At 44.0% G+C, this 16,388-nt stretch overlaps 1 protein-coding gene across 5 annotated transcripts in view; it reads left to right on the top strand.

Annotated features, from left to right (window-relative positions):
• The window catches only part of TEX2 (testis expressed 2), a 105,473-nt gene that overhangs the window by 59,025 nt on the left and 30,060 nt on the right, over nt 1-16,388 (top strand). For all 5 annotated transcript variants that reach the window (XM_042917530.1, XM_042917533.1, XM_042917534.1 and 2 more), the window contains 3 exons: nt 3,895-4,095; nt 5,229-5,568; nt 6,816-7,063. In XM_042917530.1, the coding sequence (XP_042773464.1) occupies nt 3,895-4,095; nt 5,229-5,568; nt 6,816-7,063 (789 nt within the window). The remainder of the gene's footprint in view (nt 1-3,894; nt 4,096-5,228; nt 5,569-6,815; nt 7,064-16,388) is intronic.

Below are 16,388 nucleotides of genomic sequence, written 5' to 3'. Positions count from 1 at the left end.
TCTTCTTGGTTTTAGTAGCTCTGCAAGTAACTGCAACGTGGCCTTTCAGCATGGCTCTGAAGTAGCCCAGAAAAATCGGATCTGCTTCAAGTCCTTTATTGATCTATCCGCCTTTAGAACTTTAGGCGTAGTAAGCCTATTTATGTAAGAAAGTGTCCTTTATTAATCTATTTGCCTTTAGAACTTTAGGCCTAGTAAGCCTATTTATGTAAGAAAGTGTCCTTTATTAATCTATTTGCCCTTAGAACTTTAGGCCTAGTAAGCCTATTTATGTAAGAAAGTGTTTTCTGCAACCAAATTGAAATAAAAAGAAAATGGTGGCTTGCATGCAGGAGATCTTTAGTGAAAATGTTGTTTGAAACCTCTTAGATAAATGTTGTTTAAAAAGACAAATATATTTCTAGAAAATGCATATTTTTGATAGTATATGTGAACATTCACCAGATAGACCATATTCTGGGTCATAAAAACTTAACAAATTTAGGGATGCCTGGGTGGCTCAGTCAGTTGGGCGTCTGACTCTTGATTTCGGCTCAGGTCATGATCTCACAGTTTGTGGGTTTGAGCCCTGCATCGGGCTCTGGTGCTGGGCTCGGAGCCTGTTTAGCATTCTCTCCCCCTCCCTTTGCCCCTCCCCCATTCATGCTCTCTCTCTCTCTCTCTCTCAAAATAAATAAATTAACATCAAAAAAACCACAACATATTTAAAAGAACTGAAATTAGGCAAAGCATGTTCTCTGACCATCATGGAATTAAAAACTAAAAACCAATAACAGAAAGATATCTGGAAAATTCCCAAATATTTGGAAGTTAAACAGCATACTTCTAATTAGCCTGTTGGGCCAAATATAGTCATAAGGGAAAATAAAAAATATTTTAATCAAATGAAATTGAAAATACCTATCAAAAATTGCAGCTGGCACAGTGCTTAGAGGGAAATTAACAGCATTAAATGCTTGTTTTAGAAGTATAAATTACCAATATTAGGATTGAAAGAGAGGATATCACTAGACTCTACAGACTTAAAAGCATAATAGGGAAATATTACAAACAACATTATACCCGGAAGTTGGGCAACTTCTATGAAATTCCTCATAAGACACAAACTATCAAACTACCAAAGCTCACTCAAGAAGAAATAGATAGCGTGAATAGTCCAGTAGCAGTTAAAGAAATTGAATTCATAGTTTAAAACCTTTCAATGAAGAAAACCCTAACCCTAACCCTAACTCCAGGTTCAGATGGCTTCCTTGGAAAATTGACTAAACCTTTAAGGAAGAAATATTTTACGCAAACCCTTCCAGAAAATGGGAGAAGGAGTACTTCCCAACTCCTTTTATGAGGCTAGCTAATATTGAAAGATATTGCAAGAAAACTATAGACCACTTTCCCTTATGAACTTAGAGGGACAATTGAACAAAATATTAGTAAGCCAAATTCTGCAGTGTATAAAAAGGATAATAATAGTGGTATGCTGGTAAGCTGGCTCTCTGGGACGAGGGGAAACGCTCTTCATACTGTTCACTGATTTCCAGGGTATAAAAACTCCCACCATGGCTAATTGTAAGCTAACAACGTGAGGTCACTGACCGTGGAGTCAGGGAGAGATGTGTAGAATTAGCTCTCGTGAGCTGGTATAATCCAACTTCACATCATGACCAATACATAATTTTCCTGAGAATGTGAGATTGGTTCAACATTCAGAAATTGATGAACGTACTTCACCATTATAACAGACTAAGGAAAAACACACAAAACACTATGAATCAAAAAATGTACTTAGTTCTACACTTAACAAAATAAAACTACCCAAACTGATACTCTTAACAGTACAGTCTACTTCAGGCCCCATTGTGCTCTATGTCGCCTGTCCCCTTTTTCATTTCATTGCTCTGATCATTGCAACACCTAGATTACACCCTCTTCCTGTGGCCACTGCTTGCTTATTCAACATTTTTAATAGATGCAGTGACACATTAGGAGGAGGAAGAGATACTCCTAACGCATACAAAAAAAAAAACAAAAAAACAAAAAAACAAAACACCCTACTGAGATCTATAAAACTATATAATTGGCTCATAAATTTTGCATATATACCCCACGACGAAGGTTGTTTGTTTGTCTGTTTTTAACTTACATTCAGCATACTTTTTGTGACGACCTTTTTATGGTTACCCCAGCAGGGTGGTAACATGGTGAAATGAAGACCCAGTTCTCTGTTGATTTGGGAGCAGCCTTGGGTCAAAACTCCTGTCCTTTTTAGGGGCTCCTGGGTGGCTCAGTCGGTTAAGCGTCCGACTTCAGCTCAGGTCACGATCTTGCGGTCCGTGAGTTCAAGCCCCGCGTCGGGCTCTGGGCTGATGGCTCAGAGCCTGGAGCTTGCTTCCGATTCTGTGTCTCCCTCTCTCTCTGCCCCTACCCCGTTCATGCTGTGTCTCTCTCTGTCTCAAAAATAAATAAACGTTAAAAAAAAAAAAAAATTAAAAAAAAAAAAAAAAAAAAAAACTCCTGTCCTTTTTAAAGTCTTTGTATCAGCTCTTGACAAATTACTTAGCACATAGAGAGACAGTGCATGTTTTGATGAATGGATAATTGAATAACAGAGAATTCTGAGGATTCTGCATTTGCAGAGGCTCTCAGGTCAAGACTTCAGTGTGAGACTCAAGTACTCACCACGGAAATGGCCATTCTTTGAAAAGGATGGCAATCCCAACTGCAGTGTGATATTTAGTACCTCTCTGCTTGTTCCAGAAACATTTATAAAGTGAAGGGAGTGGAAGATAATCAATTAAAATTCCCTAGAGAATTTCTTTTCTTTTTTTTTAATGTTTATGTTTGAGAGAGACAGAGCATGAGCAGTGGAGGCGCAGAGAGAGAGAGAGGGAGACACAGAATCTGAAGCAGGCTCCAGGCTCTGAGCTGTGAGCACAGAGCCCAATGCAGGGCTTGAACTCATGGACCAGGAGATCATGACCTGAGCTGAAGTTGGGCACTTAACGACTGAGCCACCTAGGTGCCCTGAGAACTTCTTTTAAGGAGATCTGGGACACTGTATCATCTGAAAAAGTACTGTGGGGCAGGTAGAGTATTAGATGATAAATATTGATCACAGCTATGAGGAGAAGGAGCTTTAGCATAATTTTATGGTGTGTTAGGCTTTTGTGTGTTGTCCATACACTTTAATGTGTGTGCTGTTTTTGAAGATCAGTGTATAAGTACATTTATGTTACTGAGGGGAGACCTGGGGCACAATTTTACTCATTGAAGTTATTATATGTGTTTGGATTTTGAAATACTGTTGATCATATCTGTAATATTCAGTGCCTAATTCCTGATCATCTGCCTTACTGTGTGATTTCAGCGAGCCAGAAATGGAGCGGTAGGTGTTCTCTCAGTCCTGGAATGGTAGCATGAGTTAATATGATCTGTGACATTCTAAAGATGGTTTGCAGGTGACCTGAGAAGAGAATGAGTTTGGCTAATTTAAGAAGGCCAGACTGGATGGGATTATTCACCCCCAGGGGAGGTCAGGTGGAGAGACTTGTTCTGTTTACATGAATAACACTTTTGAGTTTCCTGATTTGCTTGTTAGCTTTAAAAAAGAAAGAAAAGAAAAGAGAAAAGAGAAAAGAACCTTCTATTTAGAGAAATGGACATTATCATTCTCCCCCAAATCCAGATTTTTAGTTATCAGAAACATACTAAATTATGCCTCCACCCTAATTATCCTTCAAAAGCTGAGCACTTGTCTTAGCAACCTCTGGTCACCAATGAATTGACACTGGTGTCATAGTTAGGTTTGGTTTCAGTGTCCCGAATACCTCAGTGGTCTTCGTTTTCATAGCCAATCAGATTTGTACTCTAATTTTACTAATGGAAGTTTTTCTTTATCAGGGATGGATGAATGAGATTTACAACTATGATCCAGAAACTTACCACGCGACTTTGACCCATTCAGTCTTTGTTCGACTTGAGGGTGGGACCTTAAGACTTTCAAAACCCAATAAAAATATATCCAGGAGGGCAAGCTACAATGAAACAAAGCCAGAGGTTACCTACATCAGCCAGAAAATCTACGACCTTTCAGACAGCAAGGTGAGCCCAGCTAGTATGGGAAACGCAAATGAAAGAAAAGCATTTGGAATCTTGGTTGCTTTACTGCCTTTGTTCCCCTCAAAAAGGGTGTGTGTGTGTGTGTGTGTGTGTGTGTGTGTGTGTGTGTGTGTGTGTTTTAAGTATTAGTATAATTTAGGATGGTGCCTTTCATGCAGATCAGCCAAGCATCTTTTTAAATGCAGATTCTATTTCAGCAACTCTGAATGGGTCCTGAGAATCTGCATTTATGTGAGCTCCCAGGTGATACTCTTGCTGCTGGTCAGCAGACCACACTTTGAGGAACAAAGGCATAGCACACTCATCTGTTTTAAGGGTTATTTTTTTCCGTCAAACAAAAAGCTATGTGTAGTGGTTTAGGGTAATAACGACTGTAAATGTGGAAATTATGGGCATGTAAAATAACTACATTTTGATAAGGGTTATATGCTTCTGTTTTTGAGAAAGGTAAATCATTTGTTATTCCAAAAAGCTATAGGTTCTCTGTTGTTATAACTCATGTGAGAGATCTTAAAGTTTACCCCAATGCAGAAGTATTTAAAATAGTTTTTGTATAAATTCACTCTTGAGGCTAATAAACTTGAGCTACCATCTAGATCTAGGTGGATAAATTCATTTGTTTTTTTCCGGTGTAAGGTTGGCCCAGGATCATTAAATTCAGTCAATAGTCAAACTTAGTTGATGATGATCTACTCAATACTTTATGTGCCACTGTTACCTAAAAATTACAGATACCTGTTAGCGCTTCCCGAATTCTTAAACATCTGCTTCTGAATGAGTTTGAGGAATAGCAGGTCACTTCTAAACATTTATCCCAGTTTCTTTTTTTAAAGATTTTGTTTTTAAGCAATCCGTGCACCCACCGTGGGTGGGGCTCGAACCCACACCCCCTAGATCAAGAGTCACACGCTCTCAACAACTGAGCCAGCCAGGCGCCCCAAATTTATCCCAGTTTTTATAGTCGTGTTGTAGACAGGGTAGTAATTATGTCGCACTCATTTTAGTCCAAAAAGCTATGAAGTTTGCATCATGTTCTGCATAATGTGAGTTAATATTGGCACAGTGTGGCCAATTCTTAATTTTGTGTGTAAATCATCATTTCCCTTTCACTCTAGATTTATCTTGTACCTAAAAGTTTGGCTCGAAAACGAATTTGGAATAAAAAGTATCCCATTTGTATTGAGCTTGGTCGACAAGACGACTTTATGTCTAAGGCCCAGACTGATAAAGAGACTTCTGAAGAAAAGCCACCAGCTGAGAGAGAGCTGGGAGGCGAGGACCCTAAGAAGCCACCCCATCCTCAGGAGGGAACGAGATCAGGCCAACGAGATCAGATACTGTATCTCTTTGGGAGAACTGGCCGAGAGAAAGAGGAGTGGTTTAGGCGATTTATTCTGGCATCTAAACTGAAGTCGGAAATCAAGAAGCCGCCTGGAGTCTCTGGAAGTAAACCAGGTAATGACATGTGTGCTAAATGCTTACGTATGTTCTCTCTGAAGGAGAACAGATTCTGAGAGAGATTCCCAGGTAGGTAGGAAGGAAGCCCACCCTGAACTGATGGTTGTCTAAGGAGTGTTCTCACGAGTCATTTACCTTTTAGGCTGATTTCTGCAACCCTTTGCACCGAATCATTTAACCAGGGATGGAATGACTTGCAGATGTATGGGGTTTTGCCTTTCCTGGTTCCTTAGGATTATATTTATTTTTACATACTGTGACTCCTCTGAGAAAAACACAGGAGAACCTTAGATGTGACAAGGAGGCAGGTGAGTCAGGGCAGTATTTCAGGCTAGTGCTCTTAGGCTCCCAAACCTGAACGTGGTCCGCCACGCCTGAGATCACCATAGAAATGCAGAGTCCTCTGGCCTCCCGACTCACATTTGTACCGAGGACCTGTCCCTCTGCCCCATGGACCCCACTTGGACCTTCGCTGAACCTCTCGGCGTTCTCTAGACCTACAGGACCCTGTCCTTTCTTTTTGCATATGCTGTTCCCTTTAACTGGAATGCTCTTCCCCCACCTGCACCAAGAAAATGCCAACTACTTCTTTAAGGGGCAGCCTGGAGGACACTACCTGTGAAAGTCAGCCCTGGGGCTCTCTTGTGCAGAGGTAGTCACGCCCATCTTTCTGCCCTGAAAGTCCTTCAGTTGGGCTTCAGTTACGATGGTTATTATAGAGAGCTGTGATTTCTTTGCCTGGGTGCCCAAATTCAAGGTCAGGGATTATGTCTCATTCTTCTTTTCATGTGGAATTGACCCAGAGAAAGTGCTTGATGAAAACCTCTGTTGAATGAAAGATGGTAGTCTAGAATTGCCCTGAGCCGAGGGTGAGCACTTAGCTTTCTGCCCACTTTCCATTTGTCCCCGGGGGGTATGTCAGTTCTGTATTTGACCCTAAGTGATTACCAGGGGGGCAGAAAAAGAGAAAGGGACTTACCAGATGGACTTCATGGCTTTCAGGTCTTCTGCATTATCTTGGAGAAGAATAAAAACTGTTCTAAAACATTATCTATTATTAGAGTGGAAGGTATTTTTCAGGCTAGGAAATAAAACCGTATATTTTTTTAAACAATCATTTGTGAGCATTATTGGCTGGTTTTCAGCTCAACCCAGTTGTGATAGTTGTTCGATGTTCTATGTTCCGTTTCCTCTGCAGTCACTTTTCTTTCTGTGAATTAACAGCCATCACTTCTTTGCTGCAGGGGTTTTGCCCTCACATAGCAGACACAACAGCCCCTCGGGGCACCTGACCCACAGCCGCAGCAGCAGCAAAGGCAGTGTGGAGGAGGTCATGTCCCAGCCGAAGCAGAAGGAGCTGGTGGGCAGTGTGCGGCAGAAGATGCTTCTGGACTACAGCGTGTACATGGCCAGGTGTGTCCCCCAAGAAAACCGAAGCCCCCAAAGGAGCCCCGTGCAGAGCGCGGAGAGCAGCCCCACGGCTGGGAAGAAGGTAAAGCTGGCTGCCTGGGCCGTGGCTTTTCTGCTTTTCTGCTTTTCTATTCAAACTCATTTCTACCTACGTAAGCACTCTGAGCACTTCTTGTGTACTAAGCCCAGCTGTAGGTACTGGGGACATGGGAGTGAACAAGACGGATAAGGCCCTTGCCCCTTCAGGTGGCTGGTACTCTAGTTGGTCAGGAAGACGGCAAGTAACAAACATCTGGTGGTGGCAAGAATGAAGGGAAAGCCAAGTACGGGAAGATGGAAAATGACCAGGTAGCTTTTTTAGAGCAGTGGTCAAGGAGGGAGGGCCTCCTTGAGGAGGTGACATTGGGACAGACACCTGACCAAAGTGAGGAACTGAATCATGAGATCTGTGTGGGAGTGGCATTCCAGGGGAGAGGCCAGCAAGTGCTGAGGCCGAGGCCGGGGGGCCGGCAGGTGGTTGGCGTATTCACGGAACTGCGATGAGGCCAGTGTGGTGACAGGCGGGGCCTCGTGGGATCAGTTCTGAGGAGGGCGGGACGCACTGGGAGGTTTTTGAGCAGGGACTAATGTTGATCTATTTAAGGTTAGAAGCGGGTGGTGGGAGGAAGAGAGCGGGTGGTGGGAGGAAGAGAGCGGGTGAGGGGCTGAGAGCGGGCTGTGGAGAGTGGGGCTGCGGAGGGGAAAACCGCTGGAGTTGGGAGACGTGGATGGAGGGCAGCTGGCTGGATGTGCTGATGAATTAGGGCTGGGGCGTGAGAGAGCCGGATGAGCCAAAGATCACTCCTAACCTTTGACCTGAGCAACTGGGCAATCAGTGGGGACGTCCTCAGGCTCGTGAGTAATAGAGGTCTCATTCCTCAGTTACCTTTGTATTCTTAAATTCTCAGACTCCTTAGCTATTTCCAGTGCTTTTGAAGATTTCCCACGCGCATTACTCCCACAGTGTAACGAGCTGGACATTGACTCAAGATCATCTGCGATAAGATAAGGAATATAAGCTGCCATGTGCCAGATTCTTTAGGCACTTCCATAGAACTACCGTGATCCCTTAAACAGTCTTGCAGATTAGATGCTCTTCTCTCCCATTTTGTAGATGGAGAAACAGGCTCACCCAGTTGAGTAGCTTAATTTCACAGTTGCTAAGTGACGGCATGTACAAAACCTGGCCTGGGGGCTCCCGGGCCCTCGGCTGCCACGACTGTCATTTTGCTGGACCTGAGGCCTCCCTCCGCTACTCCTCCGCTCAGGCCCTAAGCACCGCCTCCCGCCTGTGGAGCACAAAGCCTGTTTTTCTCATGTTCAGTAGCTTGCTACAGTGTTTGACCTCTTACAGTGACTGTATTTCTGTTCTTAACAGGAAGCACTTGGTGCCGCCTTCTTTGCGCTGTTAGCCAGTCATGGGTTTTCATTCATTGCACTGATCGCCTTCAGTGTGGAAGAGGCCCCTGAACCCTCACTCAGCTGACTCTGTCAGCCAAAAACAGACCATATGCCTCTGCCGGCCTCTCACCCACTGCCTCTGCCCTCTGACCTAAGTTACCGGCTAAAGTGGGAAGTTGACCTTCCTCTAGGCCGGGGTTGGGTAATACAAAACGATTCTAGGGATGTCCTGTTTACCACCAGCAAATCCCCCTACCCCAAATCCCTTTTCTCCCTGGGTTATCAGCTGTCTGGCCTCTCATCAGACTCAGGGAAATCAGGAAGATAATTGTATTCATACTAATGTAAGAAAATTATGTAATAAAATTGTTGCCTTTTGAAAGAGTTCCTTAAATTTAAAACAAAAACAAAAACACGGGCCTGGGTGGCCCAGTCGGTTAAGCATCTGACTCTTGATTTCATCGCAGGTCATGGTCTCATGGTCGCGAGCTAGATCAAGCCCCGCATCGGGCTCTACACTGACACAAGCCTGCTTGGGATTCTCTCTCTCCACCCTTCCCCATCCGCCTCCCACCCCCCGCCCGCATTCACACATGTGAGCTCGCGCTCTCTCTCTCTCTTTCTCAAAAACAAAACAAAGCAAACATGTTTTAGAACATTGTTTCCTCAGTGTTTCTTACATGTGCTTGTTGTATCATGTCCCCACTGGGGTCTGTGGAAGCCCCAGGAGGGGCTGGGGGGCCCTGATGGCGCATAGCCCAGCCCCTCGACCCAGCATCACTGCCACTGGGGGATTCTCTACTGCAAACCTCCTTTCTGAGTGCTTGGCATTTACCTCTTTAAGTGTCAAAACATGTTTTTCGTCTTCTAAGTATGATGAAAATCTTTAAAAGCCACATTGCATTTCCTGGCCCCCTTAGGCAGAGCAGGCAGGGACGATGTAATCTTGATAATTGAAGAACTTGACAACAAACAAATCCAAGCTTGTCGTCATGCAGGCCTGCTGAGGTCAGAGGCCTCTCACCCCGTCGGAGCCATCCTGGTGCGGATTCTGCAGCCGTTCATCTCCATTGCCATTTGGCCGCTGTTTGTACGCATCCTTCTAGCTGCTTTTCCTTGAGTGCTTCCCCATCTCCCACCCCCACCCTTAATGCAGTGACTCCAGTCTGCGTGGGCTGGGAAACCAGAGAGGCAGAACTGTGTGAACGGGATGACTGTCCTTTTGAAGAAGGCCTATGAGGCCTGGTGCTGGCCTCCAGCATCCACTTGACCTGCCCGAAGCGTGTGGCGGCCTAACGTGCATAACAGTTACTCATTTTTCTTACCGACTTGTACTTTGACTAGGCTTGTCAGTGAAGGCTTCTCTCTGCTCTGTACAGTGTCAGCTGAGGAGGTCAGACTGGGGGCCAGAGGAGCTGAGGCATCCAGGGAGCGGAGGCCCCACTCCCACGGCTGGCACACAGATGCTGGTAGTTGGCTGGGAGCTCACTTCTCCGTGTGGCCTGATGACTGGGTTCTGAGGGCAAGTCTTTCTAGAGAAAGAGCCACTTTTTATGACCTAGTCGTGGAAGTAAAATAACATCACTTCCATCATGTTCTTTTAGAGCAGTCAGTGTACCTTCCCAGGTTCAAGGATGGGGGTATAGATTCTACTTCTCGCTGAAGAAATAGCAAGTTCTTGGAAGGGCGTGTGGGTTGGGAAATACCATTGTGCCATTTGGGGGAAGGAAGATCTGCTATAGCTTCCTGTACTACTTGTATTTCTTTTCATGCTTTCCTTGAATTAAGTCAGGGGAAGTAGTTCTTAACCCGTTTTGCTTCTTATTAATTTTGCAGTTTGAACAACCAAGGACCTTTTCCCTCCATTTTTAATTTTTTTTTTTTTAAGTTTTGTGTGCGTGTGAAACATTAACATGGTTCCAGAGATCAAAGCTTTGCAAAGACCTACACTCAGAAAAGGGCCATCTCCCCCACCCGATTTCTTCCGTTCCTCCATCCCTGACGTAAGCCAGTCTCCTTAGTGTCTAGTTTATCCTTTCTGGCTTTATTGCCCCTTCTGTCTTAGTCAAATGGTAGCATATTATAGATACTATTTTGCACCTTACTTTTTTCACTTACCAGTACATTCTGGGAATCACTCCACATCAGTTCATAGATGTCTCTCCCTCCTCTTGTTTTTAAACAGCTGCAAAGTACTTACTCCATCGTGAAAATGTTTCACAGTATATAGACATTCTCTCTTTTATAGGGGCGTAGAGGTTGTTTCCAGTATTTTGCAATGACAAACAGTGTTGCAGCGAATAGTTTGTATATGTGTATTTTTGTGTTGTTGGGGGTGTATCTCTAAAATAAAATCTTAGAAGTGAGGTTGCACATCAGAAGGTAAATGCACATGTATTTTTGTGAGGTATTACCAGATCCCCTCCGTAAGCATCGCACCAATGTTTGTTCCCACCAGCCATGAATGCTTTTGCCCCCACAGTCTCGCCAAATATGGACCCTTTGGATGTGGCGATTACTGTTCATTCTTCCTGCCAAAGACTGGGCCACGTTATTTCTTAGGGTCCACTGCCTCTGACATAATGAGTCCGAGAGAAACTGAAAGGGCGCAGAGACAAAAAGGAACCCTTGACATTTTTTCAAGTTACGCTGTCACGTCACCAGTGTCAGCCACCGGCCAGAGCTTACCCAGTGTAGCAGGTCCCCTCCTCTTTCATAGAGGGAGCTTGGGACACAGCTCCAGGCCTTCGCTTCAACCTCTCCCCTTCCCCACTGTCCCCCTGCTGCTGCCCCTTGTAGGCCGTGGTCAGAGCATCTCTTACCCTGAAGGCTCCAAGTCTAATGGCAGCATCCACCCACTGGGCCTCCTTGCTCAACGTTCACCCAGTGCCAAACTAGGTCAGGAGGTGAATGGGGCCACTGATGCTCAGGAACCAAACTTGTGTTACAAACACCCAGGATGTAATTAGTAAATATAGACTAGGTTTGTATTAAACAGCACTAAAACAACACAGTAATATTGTACTTATTCTTACAAAAATTAAAAACATATTCAGGGGATTCTGCATATTGAAACCACTTTGGAGCTCAAAACTTGAATTATAAAACCACTCTTTTCAAGGAAAGGCCTGGTACTCCACCTGTTTAGTGGTTAGTGACCAGTTACCGAGCCCTGACCGGCCCTCGCGACTGCTTTGTCCCACAGCCACAGGCTGTGCAAGCCTCCGAAGTCTCCAAACCCCTGTGGTATTGGCGCCGTTTTCTCGCTGTTCGGGCACCTCAACATCTAGGACAGTTGAGAGACCATGAGGCTGGCTGAGGAGGCCAGAGCTTTATTGTCTTGTCAAGGTAGTCTGCTTGGTTTGAGGAGGAAATTTAAATAGTAATTCAGAAAACAAGAAAATAAGGAAACTCTGTTTTTAATAATGTCTCCAGGTGGCATAGCATTACCCCTAGTGTGGTTAGCCCGGGAAAGGGGACCACAGGGCTGCCTGCAGATTTGCTCTTGGAGGCTGCTAGTTCTGTGTGCCCCAAAGTGGCCTGCCTGGGAGAGAGGACCATCGGTGGGGCAGTGGTTTGCCTGTCCTCCAGGAGCAAGGCTCTGATACTCAGATTGTGTCACACATTTCCATGCTCATTATCCAGGGAAGATCCTAAATGTTGAGAGATACTGTAGGCCTCCCAGGTTTGGAGTGTCCTGTCTTCATTATTACTAGTTGTACTGATTGTCTTGTTACCTATGAACTGGATTGTAAGATATTACTCCCTATTTGCTGTTATCAGATGAGAACCCTAAAAAGCAAACAGGAATCCAACAGAAACCAGGAAGTCTTAAATGGGAGAGTGGTTTTCCAAAACTTCCCCTTTCTCTGCTCAAAGACAGCTCTTCAAACATTTAAAAGTAGAATTGAAAAGTGCTCCTTACACAGTGAGTAAAAAAAAAACCCATGAAACCATATAGTTAATTTAAAAATAAATTTTAGGGGCACCTGGGTGGTTCAGTCAGTTAAGCATCTGACTTCAGCTCAGGTCATGGTCTCACAGTTCATGGGTTCAAGTCCTGCATCGGGCTCTGTGCTGACAGCTCAGAGCCTAGAGTCTGCTTCAGATTTTGTGTCTGCCTCTCTCTCTGTCCCTCCCCTTGCTCATGCTCAGTCTCTCACTCTCTCTCAAAAATAAACATTAAAAATTTTTAAAATACATAAATAAATGTTAGAAAGGATACAGAAAACAGTGCCAAGATAGTTCAGGGAAAGGGGGAGAAGGAAAGAATAGTCTTTTCAACAAATGGTGCTGAAACAACTGGTATCCACATGACAAAAGAATGAAGTTGGACCCCTACCTCACACCATGCACAAAAATTAACTCAGAAGAGCTCAAAACTATAAAACTCTTAGAAGAAAACATAAGCATAAATCTCTATGGCTTGGGTTAGGGTAAAGCCTTTTTAGATAGGACACTAAAAGTACATGCAACCAAAGAAAAAACTGTAAAAAGATAAGGTAGGGCCGCCTGGGTGGCTCAGTCAGTTGAGCATCCAACTCTTGATTTTGGCTCAGGTCATGATCCCAGGGTCATGGGATTGAGCCCCATCAAGCACTGAACGTGGATTCTGCTTAAGATTCTCTCTCTCCCCCTTTGCCCATCTCCCCAGCTCATGCTCTCTCTCTCTCTCTCAAAAAAAAAAAGATAAATTATATTTCATCAAAATTAAAAACTTGTGCCGCAAACAATACCATCAAGAAAGTGAAAAGACAACACACAGAATGGGAGCAAGTATCTGCAAATCATATATCTGATATTCTAGTACCTAAAATAGTTAAAGGACTCTTACCACCAAATAATAAAAAGGTGAATGACCCATGGGGCACCTGGGTGGTTCAGTCAGTCTGACTTTTGCTCAGGTCATGATCTCGTGGTTTGTGAGTTCAAGCCCCACAGTGGGCTCTGCACTGACAGTGCAGAGCCTGCTTGGGATTCTCTCTCTCCCCCTCTCTCACTGCTACCCCCCCCCCCACAAATAATAAATAAATAAACACTTTTTTAAAAAAGTGAATCACCCAACTAAAAAATGGGCAAAGGATTTGAATAGCTATTTCTCCAAAGAAGATAAACAGATGGCCAGTGAGCCTAGAAAAGATACTCGGTCATTAGTCATCAGGGAAATGCGAATCAAAACCACAATGAGATACCACCTCACAACCACTAGGATGGCTAGAATGAAAAAAAGATAATAGCAAATATTAGTGAGGAAGTAGGGAAGGTAGAAGCGTTGTATGTTGGTGGTGGGAGAGTGAAACGATGCAGCTGCTATGGAAAACACTTTGGTAGCTCCTCAAAGTGAACCTCTAGCTGTGCGACCCAGCAGTCCCGCCCCCAGGCATACGGCCCAGAGAAACGGAAACCTATGGCCATACAAACACTTGTACACAAACGTTCATGGCTCCATTCTTCACAGTAGTCAAGAGTGGAAACTTCTACCACTTGATGAATGGATAGAATGTGGTAAACGCATACAATAGAATGTTATTCTGCAATAGAAAAGAATAAGGTACGGACATGTGCTATAGCACGGGTAAAGCTTGGAAACATGATGCCTCAGAAGAGAAGGTCAGTCACAAAAGAGCACATATTGTATGATTCCGCTCATGTGAAATGTCCAGAATAGGCGAATTCACGGCGATAAATTGATGGTTGGTTGCCTGGGGACGGTGGGGACGGTGGTGGGGGTGGAGTTGGGGGAGAATGGCTAGGGGCTGCTCAGGAACACGAGGTTTCTTTTGGGGGTCATTAAAATGTTCTAAAGTTGATGGCGGTGACAGCTTCATAACTCTGTGAATATGCCAAAAACCATAGATTGTACTCTTTAAATGGGTGCATTGTGTGTTATGTGAGCTGTATCTCCGTAAAGCTGTAAAAAAAAAAAAAAGATACAAAACCATGTTAGTTTGATCCAATTGTTTTTTAAAGTTCTGTGTCCTAAAGAGTTACATACATTGAAAAAAAGACTGAGAGGAAATAGAATAAAAATGTTTTAAATAACTATATCTAGATAGTGGAATTATGGGTGTTTTCTGTAATAAATATGTATTGTTTTTATAATTGGGGAAACAGTTGACGGGCCTGGGGAAGGGTCTTCCATTGTGCCTTCCCCTGGACCCAGCAGTCCTTTGTGAAACCCTGATGGCGCCAAATTGTGTGTGACCAAACCTTAGGAGCAGAGGCACTGAGCTCTCTTTGGAACAAAAAAAAAGCAGGGTTGGCCTTGGCCTCCTGCCATTTGTTACAGGAAAGTTTACACTAAAAAATTAAGTAAATTTGTAATTTACTGTGGAGTTTCGCTTTTAATAAAAACTATGTCCCAGGGTGCCTGGGTGGCTCAGTCAGTTAAGCATCCAGCTTCAGCCCACGATCTCGCGGTTTTTGAATTCAAGCCCTGCATCGGGCTCTGTGCGGACAGCTCAGAGCCTGGAGCCTGCTTCAGATTCTGTGTCTCCCTCTCTCTCTGCCCTTCCCCGGCTTGTACTCTGTCTGTCTCTGTGTGTGTCTCTCTCTCAAAAATAAATAAACATTAAAAAATAAAAAATAAACTATATCCCAAGAGCTTCTCAGACGCTCATGATGGCCTCCTTCAGCTTCAGGCCGTCGGACTCTCCAGGCCTTTTTTTGGAAGTCATTTTGAGAAAGTTACCCTATCTGAACGTATGTATATAGTTGAAATGGTGAGATGAATATTCTCACATTCCTTCCTGCAGGCAAATAGCAATGTTAGGAAACACATGCATATTTATTCTTTAAGCTCTTACATTTTTATGACATTCATCGGAAATGAGTTCTTTCTAGTAGCCCGGTGAAGCCAGATTTTGTTCATAAAGCTGCTTCGATGCATTGTCAATGTTTTGCTGCTCTTGGATTTTTCTTTGTTCCAATGAGTTTGTGAAGAGAGAAGCCTGGAGAAGGAACTGTTGAAAAGAAAAAACAACCTGCTTGTCGGTTATTTCAGAAATTTGTTTCCACATCGTATGCGTTTGGCTTGGAACATAAATTGTGAAATAGCCTTTGTTTCTTGCTCTTTTGTGCTAAACCCGTTTGCTGTGAATAACTAGTGTTGTAAAGAAAGGTTAATAAAGGGTAGACTCCCCCACGTGAGAAGGGAAAGTAACCAATCCTCTTATGTTGCCTACAGATCTAAGCAAGACACGCGCTGCCCTGTGTGGGCACAACTTGGCAATGTCTAAATACCCGGGGGAGGAGGACATTGTTCTTGGATGGGTGTTTACTCGGAAGCCTGTGTAGATAATCTGATAAGACTCAAAGACCGTAACCTCAGAGAAGCTGGACCATATCCCCTTGGGGGCTGGGCGCAGATGTTCAGGCAGAGAGAAAAGTGATTCCCAAAACCATGTCCCATCTGTGGCATGACTGAGTGCTCAGTGATCACAGACTTCTGCTCCTGCATCTAGAACCTGGTGCTAGAAATGTCTTGGTTAGGGGTGCCTGGCTGGCTCAGCCGGTAGAGCACGTGACTCTTGATCTCTGGGTTCAAGCTCCACGTCGGGTATAGAGATTACTTAAAATCTTAAAAAAAAAAAAAAAAAAAAAAAGTCTTGGTTAATATCAAAAGATATTACAGCACTGGAAAGAACAGAGGTACTGTATATCCATTGAAGTGTTGGAATGACCAACATGTATTATTTTTTAAACAAGAGGTTAGTTGTTTTTAAAGTTTATGTATTTATCTTGAGAGAGAGAGTGTGCACAGGAGAGGGGCAGAGAGAGAGGGAGAGAAAGAACCCGATGTCAGTGCAGAGCCCGATGCGAGGCTCAGTCCCACAAACCGTGGGATCATCACCTGAGACAAAGCCAAGAGTCAGACACTCAACCGACTGAGCCACCCCGGCGCCCCCAGAGTTAATTTTTTTTTTTTTTTTAATGAGACTCACCAACATTCCTAAGGGACACCCGTG

Source organism: Panthera leo, chromosome E1, assembly GCF_018350215.1.
Source record: "Panthera leo isolate Ple1 chromosome E1, P.leo_Ple1_pat1.1, whole genome shotgun sequence".
NCBI classification, from domain to species: domain Eukaryota; kingdom Metazoa; phylum Chordata; class Mammalia; order Carnivora; family Felidae; genus Panthera; species Panthera leo.
This window is presented reverse-complemented; position numbering and strand designations above follow the sequence as displayed.